This window comes from Polistes fuscatus, unplaced genomic scaffold, assembly GCF_010416935.1.
Source record: "Polistes fuscatus isolate 324 unplaced genomic scaffold, CU_Pfus_HIC Scaffold4, whole genome shotgun sequence".
Taxonomy (NCBI): domain Eukaryota; kingdom Metazoa; phylum Arthropoda; class Insecta; order Hymenoptera; family Vespidae; genus Polistes; species Polistes fuscatus.
The window spans coordinates 4,648,363-4,663,239 of NW_025113118.1; the positions used below are offsets into that span (position 1 = coordinate 4,648,363).

Consider the following 14,877-nt stretch of genomic DNA (forward strand, 5'->3'; position numbering starts at 1 on the left):
CTTTTTCTTCGTCCCTTTAACTCGAGCCTCGAGGACGGCTCTCACGATGGTATACGGCGGCAATAAAGTGCCTCATTATTATTATTACCCTCGTAAGTCACGGCGTGCCTCTGGAGGCGCGTTGGTAATTACGCGATAATCGTGCGCCGACGTTGTCATCGACAATGACGTATACTCGTCCTTGCATTACATGCGTATCTTTATATGTTTTACATATATATATATACACACACACACATATATATATATGTATATATTGTAAGTTCAATAGCTCAATGTTTTCTCCAATTTGTTGGAAAAGTATCTCTCTGTTCTACTGTTTTATAATTTATCTAAAAAAAAAAAGAAATCTTCTCCATTAAACGAAACATCAATTTCAATTAATTTCTAATTGGCAATTTAAAGTTTCCCCTACTGCGAATTTATAATATCATCGAAATAATTGTTACTTGTTAATCGGGTAATGATTTTCTACCGGTTAACAATTTTCAGCCACGTAATTTCGATTTCGTGATTTTTTTGGGATAATATAAAAAAACAGGTGATTTATTTATTTTATTGTTCGGAGAGAAATGTATTATTTTGTCGACGAGTTAATTTACATTAACGCGAGATCACAGTTAACGCGGGGTTAATCGTGATCAATTAACACGGAGATTCGTGAAAATGTATAAACTGTAACGAAAGTTACATTATTATTCTTAAAAAATAATGTAGTAGATAATTCTTAAATTTATAATACACAATGTGCTTGTTTCACGTATCTTGAGTGAATTTGATAGAATAAAAGAGATTTGTTAAGGTATATTCGAATGTGCATGTCCTGAAGAACACCCAGTATAAGGAGAATGAGGGCTCGGAGAGGAACGAGAGGAGGTACGGCAAAAGCCGCGAGATGAGAGAAGAGAAGAGAGGAAGAAGAAAGAAGAAAGAAGAAAGAGAAGGAGAAGGAGAAGGGAAGAAGGTGGAGAGTTAATTGAATCCGAGCAGCGTATAAGTGGAATGGCCTATTCCTCCTCCGGTTCACTCCTCTTATTCTTCTTTCTTCTTCGAGTCCTCCCTTCCCCTCCCCCTGCCCTTTTTCACCTCTCTCTTTGCCGTCCTTCGCGGCTCTGTTCCTCGTCGTTATATACCCCCTTCGAACGTCGCTGCACCAGGGTAGAATCCATTCGAGGGAAAAAGGGAGGGAAGGATCGGAAGGTTGAACAAGGAGTAGGAGGAAGTATTCCTTTGTTTCTACTCGCATGGACCTAGATCATGTGTGAGATTCTTATACATACCTACGTTCTATATATAAATATATATATGTATGTATGTATGTATGTGTGTGTGTGTATATTTAAATACAATCATGTTTTATAACTTTTTAAACCATAATATGTCGAATTATTCCTAAAGAAAAACAAATTATGGATACAAGGAAAAAGAGTTGAAGAGAAGTGATTTGCATTACGTTTAAAGAGAATATCATTTTTAATTATTAATTATCATCGACACAACAATCAACTATTTAATGTAATTATTTATATCCACACGCCTAGTAGATGCCTAAAATTCATGCGATCTATCCTTTTCGGTAACGAGGATACCAGCGTAGCTTCCTCTTTTTAGTTCTCCCATTCCTCCTCGTCTCCCCTTCCTCCCACAACTGTGTAGAATACATCCGAGTGAAGAAAGAAAGAAAGAAAGAAAGAAAGAAAGAAAGAAAGAAAGAAAGAAAGAAAGAAAGAAAGAGTTTCGATCTTCCTACGTCATTCCACGTGCCATCGTCGGGTGGATTCCTTCGAGCTCAGCTGGGCTCATTGACTTCTTTTCTACGTTGCAGACAACCCTCCTCTCCTCTTCTTCTTCCTTTTCCTTCTCCTCCACCTCGACCTACTCCATCTCTTTCCCTTTAACGCAACGTAGTCGAAGTATGCATGTACATACGTATTTGTGTACCTCGAAATAGCCCTTTTTTTTCTTCTTTCTTCTCCCATCTTCTGAAGCTTCGCTAGAGTCTAAAATGAAAAGACAAGGGAGTAGAAAAATAAGAAAAATAAAAGACCAAACGGAGAATAAGAATGAGAGGAAGAAGAAGAAGAAGAAGAAGAAGAAGAAGAAGAAGAAGAGAGGAGCGTGTACACCGCAAAACCAGTTCGCTGGTGAGTAAACAAAAAACGAGAAGGAGCCAACGCCGTGCGGCCTCGTTGTCCGTTCGCAAGGGGGAGAGAAGATAGCTGCTTTATTGCTAATTCGAAGACATTCGCCCGGTAGAAATGAAACTTTATAGTCCGTTCCAAGTTCCCCGGTGACTCCTCCGAGAACGTGTTCATGCGTGCGTCGTATCGCAGCTACGGAAGCTGCGCCGGACTTTCCATGGGAACCAAACAGCTTATCCTTGTTTTTCTTTCGAGAGTCAGGAGCATGCACGTTGTTGGTTGGTCGTATTCGTTCGTTAGGAAAAATGGAGGAGGATCGTACAGAAGCTATCAGAAAAGAATGTAACGAGATCGTTGAACGTGTAGAAGAAAGAAAAGGAAGAGGAAGAGAAAGAGAAAGAGAAGGAGAAAGAAGGCTCGCTACTTCCCGAGATCCCGTCCTCCCCCTAATTGACAAATTGGAATCTTATTAGAAGCTCGTGATGTCGGAGAGGATACCCGAGGCAGAAGCCTCCAGGGTCAATCGAGGAGAGAACGAGCGAGCAAGCGAGTGAGCGGCAGCAAAGAAAAGAAGAGAGAGAGAGAAGGAGAGATGATCAGAGTCCTGAAAGGCGAAGAGAGAACGAGGGGCATAACGTGCGGATGGTACGACACTAACAGGTTGTACGAGGCTCGAAAACGGTGGAAGAAGAAACGACGACGATGACGACGACGAGGACGACGAGGACGACGAGGACGATGACGACGAAGCAGTAGAAGAAGTCGAAGAAGAAGAAGGCGAAGAAGAAGAAGAAGGAAGAAAGAAAGAAAAGTACCTTACGTTCGTCCTGCCGGCCGGCAGGCGAATGCCACCCAGGAAGCATTCGCGCGTGCGCGATCTGTGTGGCCTCGGTCGCGCTCGACCACCGGGCCCAGTCGAAGACGCACGAGCGCGGCCGAGGTAGCACGAGGACGCCCGAAGCGGACGTGTGCTGGCCCACCCGGTAGAGCGCGCGCGTGCCGCGTCCTGTGTGGTCCTTGCGCGCGCGAGCGAGCCTACCTCGGCTGCTCCCGGGATATCGCGCCGACGACCAGAGCTTCGAATCTTTCTTCTCTCTTTCTTTTACGTCTACCAATCTTCCTTCCTTCCTTCTTTCCTTCTTTCCTTCCTTCCTTCCTTCTTTCTCCTCGCAGTATCACTACCACCACCCTTGTGTATCGCCGTCTTTTCTCTCGGCTCGGGCCGCGAAGATGAGGTGGCTCCAAGAGGATGGAGGAGCGAGGAAGATGCAGAGAGAGAGACTTCACTGGCGTCGCTATCGAGGGAGTCCTCCTTCCTATCAGATAATGTTTTTTCTCTTAAGATTTTAAACTTTGTGTTTTCTTTTCGTTTCTTTTCTTTTCTTTTCTTTTCTTATTTCTCTATTTCTCTTTCGCACATTTTTTTCTCGCAAGTTTTCCTTTATTTTATTTACGCATAGTTCAATGTGTTTATCCTCGCAAACTTATCTCATTCTTTTTAATCCTGTCTAAACTCTTTTCTTTCGCCTTTTTATTCCCCGCCACTTTTAGTAATATACGTGACGTCTCGTAAGATCGATAGTAGAGTTCGAAAGTTCGATTAGCGTCAACTTCACGTCGTAGAGTTAAACAATGGGGGGGGGAGGACAGTGCTCAAATTCAATTTCTAACGCGTGGTTTGCAATGAAAATACCCGGGAAATTTAAATACGTCGACGTTTCTATCGTGAATAAATCATTTTCGAAAGTTCATCTATTATATTTTGTTAACTTCCTCACGTAGAAAAAAAATATCGAGTGTAGCTGTTCGTTACACAATACCGTCTATCAGAATATTGGCGGCATATTTGAATACGTGGAACGAGTATTGCCGTTGAAAGATAAAGAAAGAAAGAAAGAAAGAAAGAAAGAAAGAAAGAAAGAGATGAGAGTGCCTAAAAATAAGTTTCGTAAGCACTCACGGGACTGACGCGAAGAGATAGAGGTATATAATAGTGTGGTAGTAAGTGGAAGCATCGGAGAAACAAAAGTACAATACAAACGAGACGCTACGTCAGTGGATCCTGAGGAAGATGGTGGGGAGGGACGAGGTGGTAAGCCCGGCTCGACTCGTTCCACCTCTTCGTTCCTGCTTCTCGGTTTCCTTCGCACGGCTCGCCTCGACCACGTGCTAACTTACGAGCTACGAACGCTGTACCCTTCCACTTGCATGTCTCCTGTCTCTCTCTTTTTCTTCCCCCCTTTCTCTCTCTCTTTTTCTCTCTCTCTCCATAACCCTCTCCCGCTTTCTTTCTCTTTCTACGCGACTCTCGCGTTTTCGCGACCCTCCCCTCCCCTCCTCCCACTCCTCCTACTTCGTCGACGTTCGAGCAGTACCTTCGCCGTCTCGCTTTTTCGCTCCCTTCGAAAGTCTGCTTCGTATTATTAATCCCTGTAAGCGTATATAAGAGTAAGAAAGAACGGGAGAGAGAGAGAGAGAGAGAGAGAAAAAGAAGAAGAAGAAGAAGGGAGACAAGGATACGTAGCATTCGCGGAGAAGATTATGGGTTGAGAGCACGGTCAAGGTGCTGCTACGTTAACAAGCGCCAATAGGGAAGGGAGGACGTCGTAAAACGTGATTTCGAAGATGAAAGAGCGCGCTTCTTTATCGATGCTTATCAACGTCTCCGTATCCTTCCCTTGCAGCTAGTTATTTCCTCTATATGTACAACATACGTGCACGGTTGTGCCCCTCTTTTACAGTGAGATTTCAAGTGGCTCGTTATAAGCTACTTCTTTTTTGTTTTTTCATTTCTTTGTAATTTTTTTTGGTCTTCATCCTTTTTTTTATTTCAATAACTTGGGAAGTAGCTTTTCGATACGTTTTGCATTATCGATTATATGGCTCGAATCTTTGTTTGAAAAAGAAACCTAAAAAAAAAATCAAATAAAAGGAAAGAATCGAGAAATCTCATTAGACATCGTCGTCTATGACGGATTATACTTTTTGGCAATGATCTTTTCTACGGAAGTCGAGGGAAACCTTTGGAGAACAACGTCGCCGTGGGAATTCGCGCGTAAATCGAGCGTGCGAAGAATTCGGCGGCAAGATTGTCGGCGTACGACGAGAGAGGAGAGAAGAAGAGAGAAAGAAAGAGAGAGAGAGAGAGAAAGAGAAAGAGAAAGAAAGTCAGTGGTAGCGTGCTCCGCGTGTGAAATGTAAATGGTGCATCTCTTCGGTATACACATACAAACGTATAGGTAAAGAGCAGGAGAGATACATATATATATTAAGAAAGAAAGAGAGAGAGAGAGAGAGAGAGAGAGAGAGCAGGCAGGGTTCAAAGAGCCGACACAGTGGTTAAAGAGCCTTCTTCCTCTCGACACGCACAAGTATAAGGCGCAACCTTCCAAAGGTTGGAAAGAGGAAGATCGTTTTCTCTTTCTCTTTCTCTTGTTTGTTCCGTCCTTTTCCACGCCGGCAACAGCAAATTTATTTCACGTTCCTGCCTCTTCTGGACCTTTCACAATATTTGGCCGTTCTTTGGCATCCCAAACGCACCGGCCGGCAGCACCGGTCACCAGGAGATACAGCTTTGAGCCCTCGGTGATGGATGATTCGCTCTCGAGCTCGCCACGGACTGCTGTTTCTACTCTTCTCTTCTCTTTCTTTCTTTCTTTCTCTTTCTTCCTTCGGAAGATGCTAGACCGCCGCCGCCGCCGCCGCCGCCGATGAGCAACCGTGTTCAGGGCCGCTAACTCTGCCGTTCTCCGACTCCTCTTCTATTATTCTCATCTTCGATATCCTAAACTAGTATCTGGTTAGTCTTCTGTTGATAGCCTTTCGACGGAAGGCGAGAAAGGTGCGCCAAATTCAATTTAACTCGGGATCAGATCTAAATAGTATGGAGGATACGTATCCGTAGTATACGTTTTGTACGTTGAGGTTTATACATCCTTTAAGTATTTTCAAGTATCTCACGGGGGGATGGGGAGGGGGTTCTTCTATTCTCTCTCTCTTTCTCGAGATCGCGAGTACGTACAATATGTTCGAATCATTTTCTCCTGGAAATAGATGCCGAATGACGAGAAAGAGAGAAAGAAAGTGAGAGAGAGGAGAGAGAGGAGCGAGAGAGAGAGAGAGAGAGGATCACGAAGCCGTCCCTGAACACCGTGGAGCCCTCGGCTACGGGATCGTTCCGGCGAGTTCGTGCAGGTATATAAATTCTGGTGCTATTATTGGGGTTTGTGCCTTCTCACTGGGCCCTCTGAGCCCCGCGGCGGTCCCTTTGAGCTACTCTTTCTACCTCTCTCGCCCTCGGCTACCTCTCGCTCTTTTCTCTTTCTCTTTCTTCCTTCCTCTTCTTATTCGTTCGTTCGTTCGTTCGTTCGTTCGTTATCTCTCATCCTACGTGTCCTCAGATACGCTTCTACCCTTCCCTCATCCTCATCCTTCTCCACCATCTCACTTGTTTGTTTTCCCTTTGCGTCGTCTTCCGTTTGCTAAACGCACCTTAAATTACGCGGCCGATGATAAATATTTGAGCCGTCCATTACGCGAAAGGGCCACTCTCTCGGTGGACCTCTGCATCGTTCGGTGTTACATTCTCTCTCTCTCTCTCTCTTTATTTTCTCTTTTCTCTTTGGACCTCCGAAAGATTCCTTTTCTCCTCCTCTTCTACCTCCCTCCCTTCTTCTTCTTCTTCTTCTTCTTCTTCTGGGATCGTGTTACTTCGAAAAAAGAGACCTAGAGCTCGTCGAACCTACTCGTGATCTACTCAACGAAAAACACAATCTGATGATCTGAGGAATCCTATTGTGACGAGTCATTACTAATCGATGATTTCTTCGATTGTCGCTATATATATATGTCACATAATAGATATATATGTTAATAAATAACGTATTATTCTAACGTCATCTATAAAGTATAACGATTAATTCAGATATTTGATTATCTTAATATTCGATCGATAGATCAAGCATGACAGCGATCGAATGTTTTATATTTCAACGATAATTTAATATACGAGTATAAAAATGTATAAAGAAAATGATATATTAAAAATAAGTAACCATTGGATTTCTCCAAATGACGTGAAAGCGTTCCTCCATTCGAAATGAAAGTTGACATAATTTTAGTTTTTGGAATAATCTCGTCTCTCGTACCTACTCCATTCGTTTTTTTTTTTTTGTTGTTTCGCGTAGGTTGTGTCTCGATGAGATTTTGAACAACGTTCGATGACGGTGTGAACGATCACCGATTGGAAACGTCGTCGTTTCTTAGTTAGGCCGTTACTTGCACCACTACCATGAATTTTGATTATTTTCTCGATCGGCAACAGCAGCAACGGGAATCGCACTCTCGGCTCGGGGCACACACAAAAGTTTGAAAGTGCCTCGTAACAGGATTATGAAATGTTCCGGAGTAAAGTGGCCGCCGTGCACGCCGTCCCGTATCGTCCCGTCCCGTTCCGTCCTGTTCCGTTCTTTTCTGTTCTGTTCTGTTCTGTTCTGTTCCGTCCCGTTCTCCTGAATGTTTACAGCTCGCGAATACTCGTTACCTTTTACTGCCGGCGAGTTTCAGCGATTCTGGCATCGGACGAAAACGGACGGACCCCCGCTAACGAGCGCCATTTATACTTTCATTGGTTCGTAATTCTTCGGAGTCTTCTCCTACATCGAGAAGACCGTTCTTTTGCCATCTCGAACAACAACGACGACTACCAACCCTAACCATTGTTTCATTATTTTTCTTATATTATCGTTTTGTCTTCTAACATGAGAGAGAGAAAGGGAAAGTTGAGAAAAAGTGAATTTAATTATCTTTCCATACCTTTTATTTCTTCTTCTTAAATTTTTATTTAATATTATACCTAATTCCCTCCACCCCCCTGCCCATGTTTCTCTTTGCGAGGAGATGGGGGAGCGGGGGAAAATGTTTTTCTTGATAAATAAATAAATCCTATTAAGATCGTTTTGTTTTATCGTTCGTTCGATTAATCAATGTTTGATATGATATACCTACGTAGAATTTGGATTAACAGGTATTATTTAATTTTTTCAAATACTTACTAAACACGAGAACAGAATTCTTTTGAAAATAATTAAACGCAATTTTGTTAAATATCAGTCTGATTAATCAAGACTGTAAAAGAAATATTATATTATCGTATAATGCGGCGCGTAAAGTAGAAATAAATTTCTCGTGAGAATACAATATTATCTTCGAATAGATTGAACGAAGATTAGATGCTATAACGTTTCGTAATCATCCGATAATAATCGATTAAAAATCTAATATGATTGTTTACTACGTGCTTATCAATGGGAATGCGAGAAGATGAGAATCTTTTTTAACTACTTTAGAAAAGACGTAGTTATTTATTTATTTTTAATGATACAAAATGTTGACGATTGATTAAAATTATATACACACACACACACATATTATATTTAATATTTCGTTATTATTCGAGATACGTATAAGTGAGTGACTTATTTTTTGATTAGATCAAAATCATAGTTTTATGAAAATATTGGAAAGAGAGAGAAACAATAAAATAATTTTTAGCTTTTTTCAAATTGACAACGTCATCGTTTTCGTCATCAACGTTCTATTGATCTTAAACACCGATCTATGAGAAGAATAATATAACTGTTTAAAAATTTACTTAAATGCATACACACACACACACACGCGCGCACATACATGTGTATTTATGCATGGAAATATAACTGCCTTGAGTTTTTGCACACAAATAAGTGTCAAATTATTTTATTAATATTATTTACATTAAACTACATTATTTGCATTGCTTTACATTGTATAAATACAAATTACACTTAAAAACTACACTATGTACATTAATTACATTACCTGTAAATAAGAGAAACAACATTTACAGCTAATATTCACTCTTGTTTTATTGTCTTATTACTCGTTTCGCAATTCAAACTTTAACTGTCTCTGCTTAACAAAACTCCTAACCGTTTCTATATCTTCTGTCCCGTTATCAGCGTTCCCGAATCTTTCTAAGTCTAATACACCTGCGCGTCTTAACTGTAAGACAACAGCCGGTTTAAATAATTACTAAAGGTGACGAAATATAATAATATGTAATGGATAAATACATTAAATTTACATCAATTTAATAAATTAACATCAATTTAATAAATTTAATGGATTTACCATACAATAGTAATATTTCGTTACATATATATATAAATTTTTGTTTCAAACGTTCGAGAAGAAACATTTAAAGAACTTATTACGTTTTCCGCATATTTAACGGTAATTATAAAGTACCTCGAAGTCACGTGAAATATCCGTCTAAATGTGCCGTGTAAATTCGAAGTCGTTTCGATAGAATGAGAGAATAAAAAGGAAGAGAAGGAAAAGAAATAGAAAAAGAGAGAAAAAGGAAAAAAAGAGAAAAAAAAACAGAGAGAGAGAGAGAGAGAAAGGAAGAGAGAAAGAAAGAAAGAAAGAAAGAAAGAGAAACGTGCCGTGCGTTCAGAAAAGATGTTTATTATCGGTAAACCGAGCTGTTCGGAGACCCTCTTGCCCCCGTAAACGTTAGCTCTCATTGGGTAGAAGTTCGACGTTCGTATCAGTCGGTTCTCGGTTTGCTTGGCGCGTGCACACACTTATATCAGATCGTGAAAAGGAATAAGAAAAACAATTTGAAGAAAAGTCCGATCAGTTGGGTAAATGATCGATATTTGAAAATAGGTAATAGAGTAAAATAATAATAAATGTGTGAGAGAGAACGTTATTGAGAAAAGTATCATTTCTAATCGTTTTATACGCATGATCGATTAAATTGATATTTTATAATAGACATTAATATATTTTCACGCGAATGAAATATATCGTATCGAGGTTATCTTCAGGTTACTTTATTAACATTCTTTGTGGAGGGTGGACACGAGGTAGAAAGTCATTGAGGATTTCTAAATTGTAAGCTGAAAGAGAAATAAAATGAAGAGAAAGGGGGGGGGGTAAAGGTATCTTCTAAGCGAGGAAAGGACTCGTAAGGAGGAGGAGAGAAAGAAGGGAAGAACAGGACGAAGAAGAAGAAGAAGAAGAAGAAGAAGAGGAAGAAGAGGAAGAAGAAGAGGAACTTGGAGGTGGATCGAAGGAGGGATCTGCAGTAGAATCTGAGAAGAAACAAGAGAGAGAGAAGAAGAGAGACAGAGAAAGGGATAAAAGAGAAAGAGAAAGGGAAAGGGAAGAAACGTAGAGAAGATAAACCGAACTCTTTCTCTCCCTTGAGAAGAACCTTCCTCCTCTTTTTATCCCTCCGTTTTCCACACTATCCTCCCTCTCCCTCTTACTCGAACGTATCACGAAGCTGGCACCTGTCCTCGTTTACCTGGAGAAAGCTCCGCCCCGACCAATGGAGTCTCGAGGGGTCCGTTGAAGGCTCCTACCATCGGAACAGAGAGAGAGGCCCCGTTTCTTGAGTGGTGGTGGTGGTGGTGGTGGTGGTGGTGGTGATGGTGGTGGGAGTCTTTCGGCATCATCCACCACCACCAACAGTAATAGTACGAGTGTAGGTCGCTGAGAAAAGAGAAAGAGAAAAAGAAAGAGAGAAAAAGAGAACGAGACAGAGAGAGAGAAGAAGAAGAAGAAGAAGGAGAGGGAGAGAAAGGGACTTACCGGCGTCTCTACGAGTCGTTTTGGTGGGGACAGGAAGAGGGGCCTACCCCGTCTAGAGTTCGTAGTATACCATAGAAGCAAGCAAACAAGAAGGAGAGAGATAGATAGATAGATAGAAAGAAAGAGAGAGAGTGAGAGAGAGAGAGAGAGAGTAGTGTCGGGGGTATCCACCGAAAGCCATCGCCGGCATTTCCCACCACCGGCTCGTCCGGAAAACGTGAGGTACACGCGAGTCCACGCTTCCGGAGGCTGACTTTCAGTCTCGAGAGACCGCCAGAGTAGTCCGATCGCAAGACTAAGTTGTTGTTTTTTTATTTTTGGTTCCTCCGGATTTTCGTTCTTTTTTTTTTTCCTCCTCGCCTACTAAATTTCGAGTTTTTTTCACGAAACCCGATCGCATTACACATGTAAATACGTAGGTGCCTCGACGATTGGATATAATGATATCGAGTAGTGATTATTCGTTAATTCGATGTCGATCATTGTGAAGATGTAATAGTCGTGTTTTTCTATGGTGATTTAAAAAAGGGACGAGTGACAACGATCAATACCCGTTTATTACGACAGTGATTTTATTCAAGTGTTTCTTTTCCTATCTCTCTCTCTCTCTCTCTTTTTTTCTCTTTCTCTTTTTCTTTCTCCTTTTCTCTCTCTTCTTTCTGTTTCTCTGCTACTCTCTTTCTCATTTATTGAGAGAATCTATGTATAGATGTCAATAGGTAAAAGGTGGTAACAAGAGAGAGTGCTTTCTTCAGGGTCGCTGTGGTGATGCCCTGGTTATGGTTAAGCGTGAGTAGTGGTGAGGTAAGTGGAGAGAGAGGGAAGAAGAAAAGAGGAGGACAACCGTTTTCCTTGTCATCGTGGTGGATGATACAGCGTTCGTTCCTTGAACGAACGTCTGACACCCTTCTTCGTCGAGGAAGAGGTGGAGTAAGAAGAAGAAGGTGGTGGTTGTTGTGAAATTAGGGGGTGGTCAAGTTTAAAAAGAAACAAGTAAAGAAGAATAAGAAGAAGAGGAAGAAGAAGAAGAAGAAGGTGGAGGAGGAGGAGGAGGAAAAAGAAATAAATAGAAAACAATAGAAAAGGAAAAAAAGAGGAAAGGATAACGAAAAGGATAACGCAAATATCCTATATATATACATATATATATAAATATATATAGATATAAATAAAATAGTCGTTTGAAAAAAGGAGGGGAGGGAGGTGAGATAACTTAGAGCGATTCGTTCGCTCGAATTATGGTGTGCCATCATAATCATCATAGTCATAGGGGTCTCCAAAGGGCCAGCAGCCACCGTAGCTGCGCCTTTGGGAGGCGAGGTGGACACGTACCGTCGGTATTACGCATTTTCCTCCTGATATTAGCACTTTGGATGCCTGTACTTGACAACGGTGCTTCTGTCCTCGCCTGCGGACCCGGCAGAGGCGCCGGAAGACGTCTTGGTCCCAAGAAGGTCACGCCTCTTGTCTTCAAACAGCACGTGCCCAACGTCAGCGAGAACACGCTACCGGCAAGTGGACTCAGCGATGGACGTGTTTCCAGACACGACCCGAGATTTCGTGATCTTGTGCCAAACTATAACGCCGACATCATTTTCAAAGACGAGGAGGGTACCGGTGCCGATAGATTCATGACACAGGTGACGAACCTCTCATTTCATTGTTTTTATCTTATTTTTTATCTTTTCTAATTTCTTTTCGTCCTTATCTTCACACAGGTATTTATGAATGATATTACTTATCTTATTTCTTACGGTTCAAGGACGTTCGTTTTAGATCCCATTTCGTTGTTTTGTTTTTTTAAACACGCTATCTAAATTTCACATTACGTATCGAAAAGTAACGAATTATTCGTCGAAGGTTATTTTTGGTTGTTGTTCGTTTTTGATATATTATATTTATACACATAGATACCGACAAAGTTGTTTTGTTTGTTTTTACATTGAACTGAAGTGTGTATGTTTTTTTTTCTGTTTTTAATTTTTGAACAAATCTTCTATTCGAGCGATAGAAAATTTGCCGTAGATCGTGCCTTAAACTTTTATTCGATAATCGATAAAGGATGATTATACTAAACGACTGGCTCCAAGATCATAGTCGCGTTGACATTGTCGTCGCTTACTCGCGATAAAGTATGTACGTATACGTGTATACATATGCGTAGACTGTACTCTGTGTCAACGTGCGATAAACATGGTCGTCGTGTTTGCTGAACCCGGCAACGATGAATCACTTTTGAAGGGCCCAATGAGATATGCATATTGTTTGATACACATGTTTTAAGCGTGAATGAATAATCGATACAGATCGATTGATTATTATTTGTTTTCAATATAATGTTGTGTTGACGACCTTTTCTTCGATTTTATTTTCGAATCAGATTTCAACGGTCGATTGATCGATTTTGACCACTACATATCGATCTGCACACACACACACACAACGTATCATATTACTTTTTTTTGTATAAATCTTTTTATTTAGTAATTACGTCATTGTTTCTCATTTCCTTCAATACTTAAATTTTTATTATTAATACGTTGTTATCGTATTATTCTTAACTCTTATAAAATTATTTTCGTATATATATATGAGAAAATAAAAAAAAAATGAGAGAGAAGGGGAATAATAATATTATTATAAATATATTATTACAGAGATATGCATTAATATAATTTTAATATAAAAGATATGAAATAAAAGTTCTCTTCTTGTTTTTTAGTCGAAGCTCAAAACTTTTCGATTCGTGTTCTTTTAAGCATTTATTTTATCCTTTAAAAAAAAAAAAAAACAAACAGAAAAGAAACATACTAATTTTGAATTTATACATATCCATTTATAGAGTGCAAGAATTTTAAATTTTTACAATCCAGCCGGCGACCTTTACATTCGATTCCGATAATAGTAATGCACTGATTCACGGGCATATAACCAAAGTAGTAGCCAGAAGAATGTATAACATTTCTAATACGTATACGTTAGATCTTGAAATAGATCCATCAATTTTATCGATCGGTTTGGTTCAACAAGAAACCATATATATATACTCACTTTTCATCAACATTTCTTACTTTTCATTTTATTTTATTTTACTATTTCTTCCTCCCCCACTTTTAATTTCATTTTTCATCCGAGAATAAGCCATATGTATTATTATTCTTGATAAACCCAGAGTTTCTCGGCTAATTCTTACAGTTTATTTATTTATCATACGTGAAATAGAACAGATTGCTATGAATTATATTTCCTTACTTTGATATATACCGAAGAAAACGAGTTCACCGTACCTCATAGATCTTCCTTCGTTTTCTTCGACAAGACATCGTCGACATTCTTTCACCGTACTTGGAATACAAGAGTTTCTCTCTCTCTCTCTCTTTTCTCGTTCCTTTCAACCTGCTACACACAATGTTCCCTCTCGCTCATAGAAAATGAGAATACGCATTCTTCGCGATTCTCTGCATATATACACACACAAACACACACACAAACACATACATACACACACGTATATGTCTATGCAATTGATAACTTGCAAGTCGAGTAGCATGCTTTACAGAAATCCTCTTAAAGTATGTAGTATGTACATACATATATACATGCATATATAAATACATACATACATATATACATACATACATACATACGTAAAGTAATTTCTCCTTCTAGTGAATATCTACTTACAAAACGTATCATAAGAAAACGAAATAGAGAGAGAGAGATAGAGAAGAACATCGGGAGTCTATTACGATGCTCACCTATGTCGTAGTTATAACGGTACTCTATCAAGCGCGTAATCGCAGTAACGCGTGTTACTTGCCATATGACAAACTAGCTGGGGGGTTCTTCTTCTTTCCTACTCATCGTTAAACGTCGGCAGGTGATTCACGCGAAAAAGAAGACTTTCGATCCTTCCAGTAAATAATACCCACCACCAACTGCGGACGAGAGTGTCCGTCCTCTCTAACGTGACCAATTGGAAATTGATTATTATAACTCGAAAGCTTGACCTAGACGCTTTCTTCTTCTTCTTCTTCTTTTTTTTCGTTTTTTATTTCCTTTACCCTTATACTCGGTTCGATTTATTAACGAA

At 40.1% G+C, this 14,877-nt stretch overlaps 1 protein-coding gene across 1 annotated transcript in view; it reads left to right on the forward strand.

Moving 5' to 3' along the window:
- The first annotated feature begins 12,022 nt into the window (after positions 1-12,022).
- The window catches only part of LOC122520874 (sonic hedgehog protein A), a 55,287-nt gene continuing 52,432 nt past the window's right edge, over positions 12,023-14,877 (forward strand). Inside the window, exon 1 of the mRNA XM_043641193.1 lies at positions 12,023-12,424. Within this exon, the coding sequence (XP_043497128.1) occupies positions 12,023-12,424 (402 nt within the window). The remainder of the gene's footprint in view (positions 12,425-14,877) is intronic.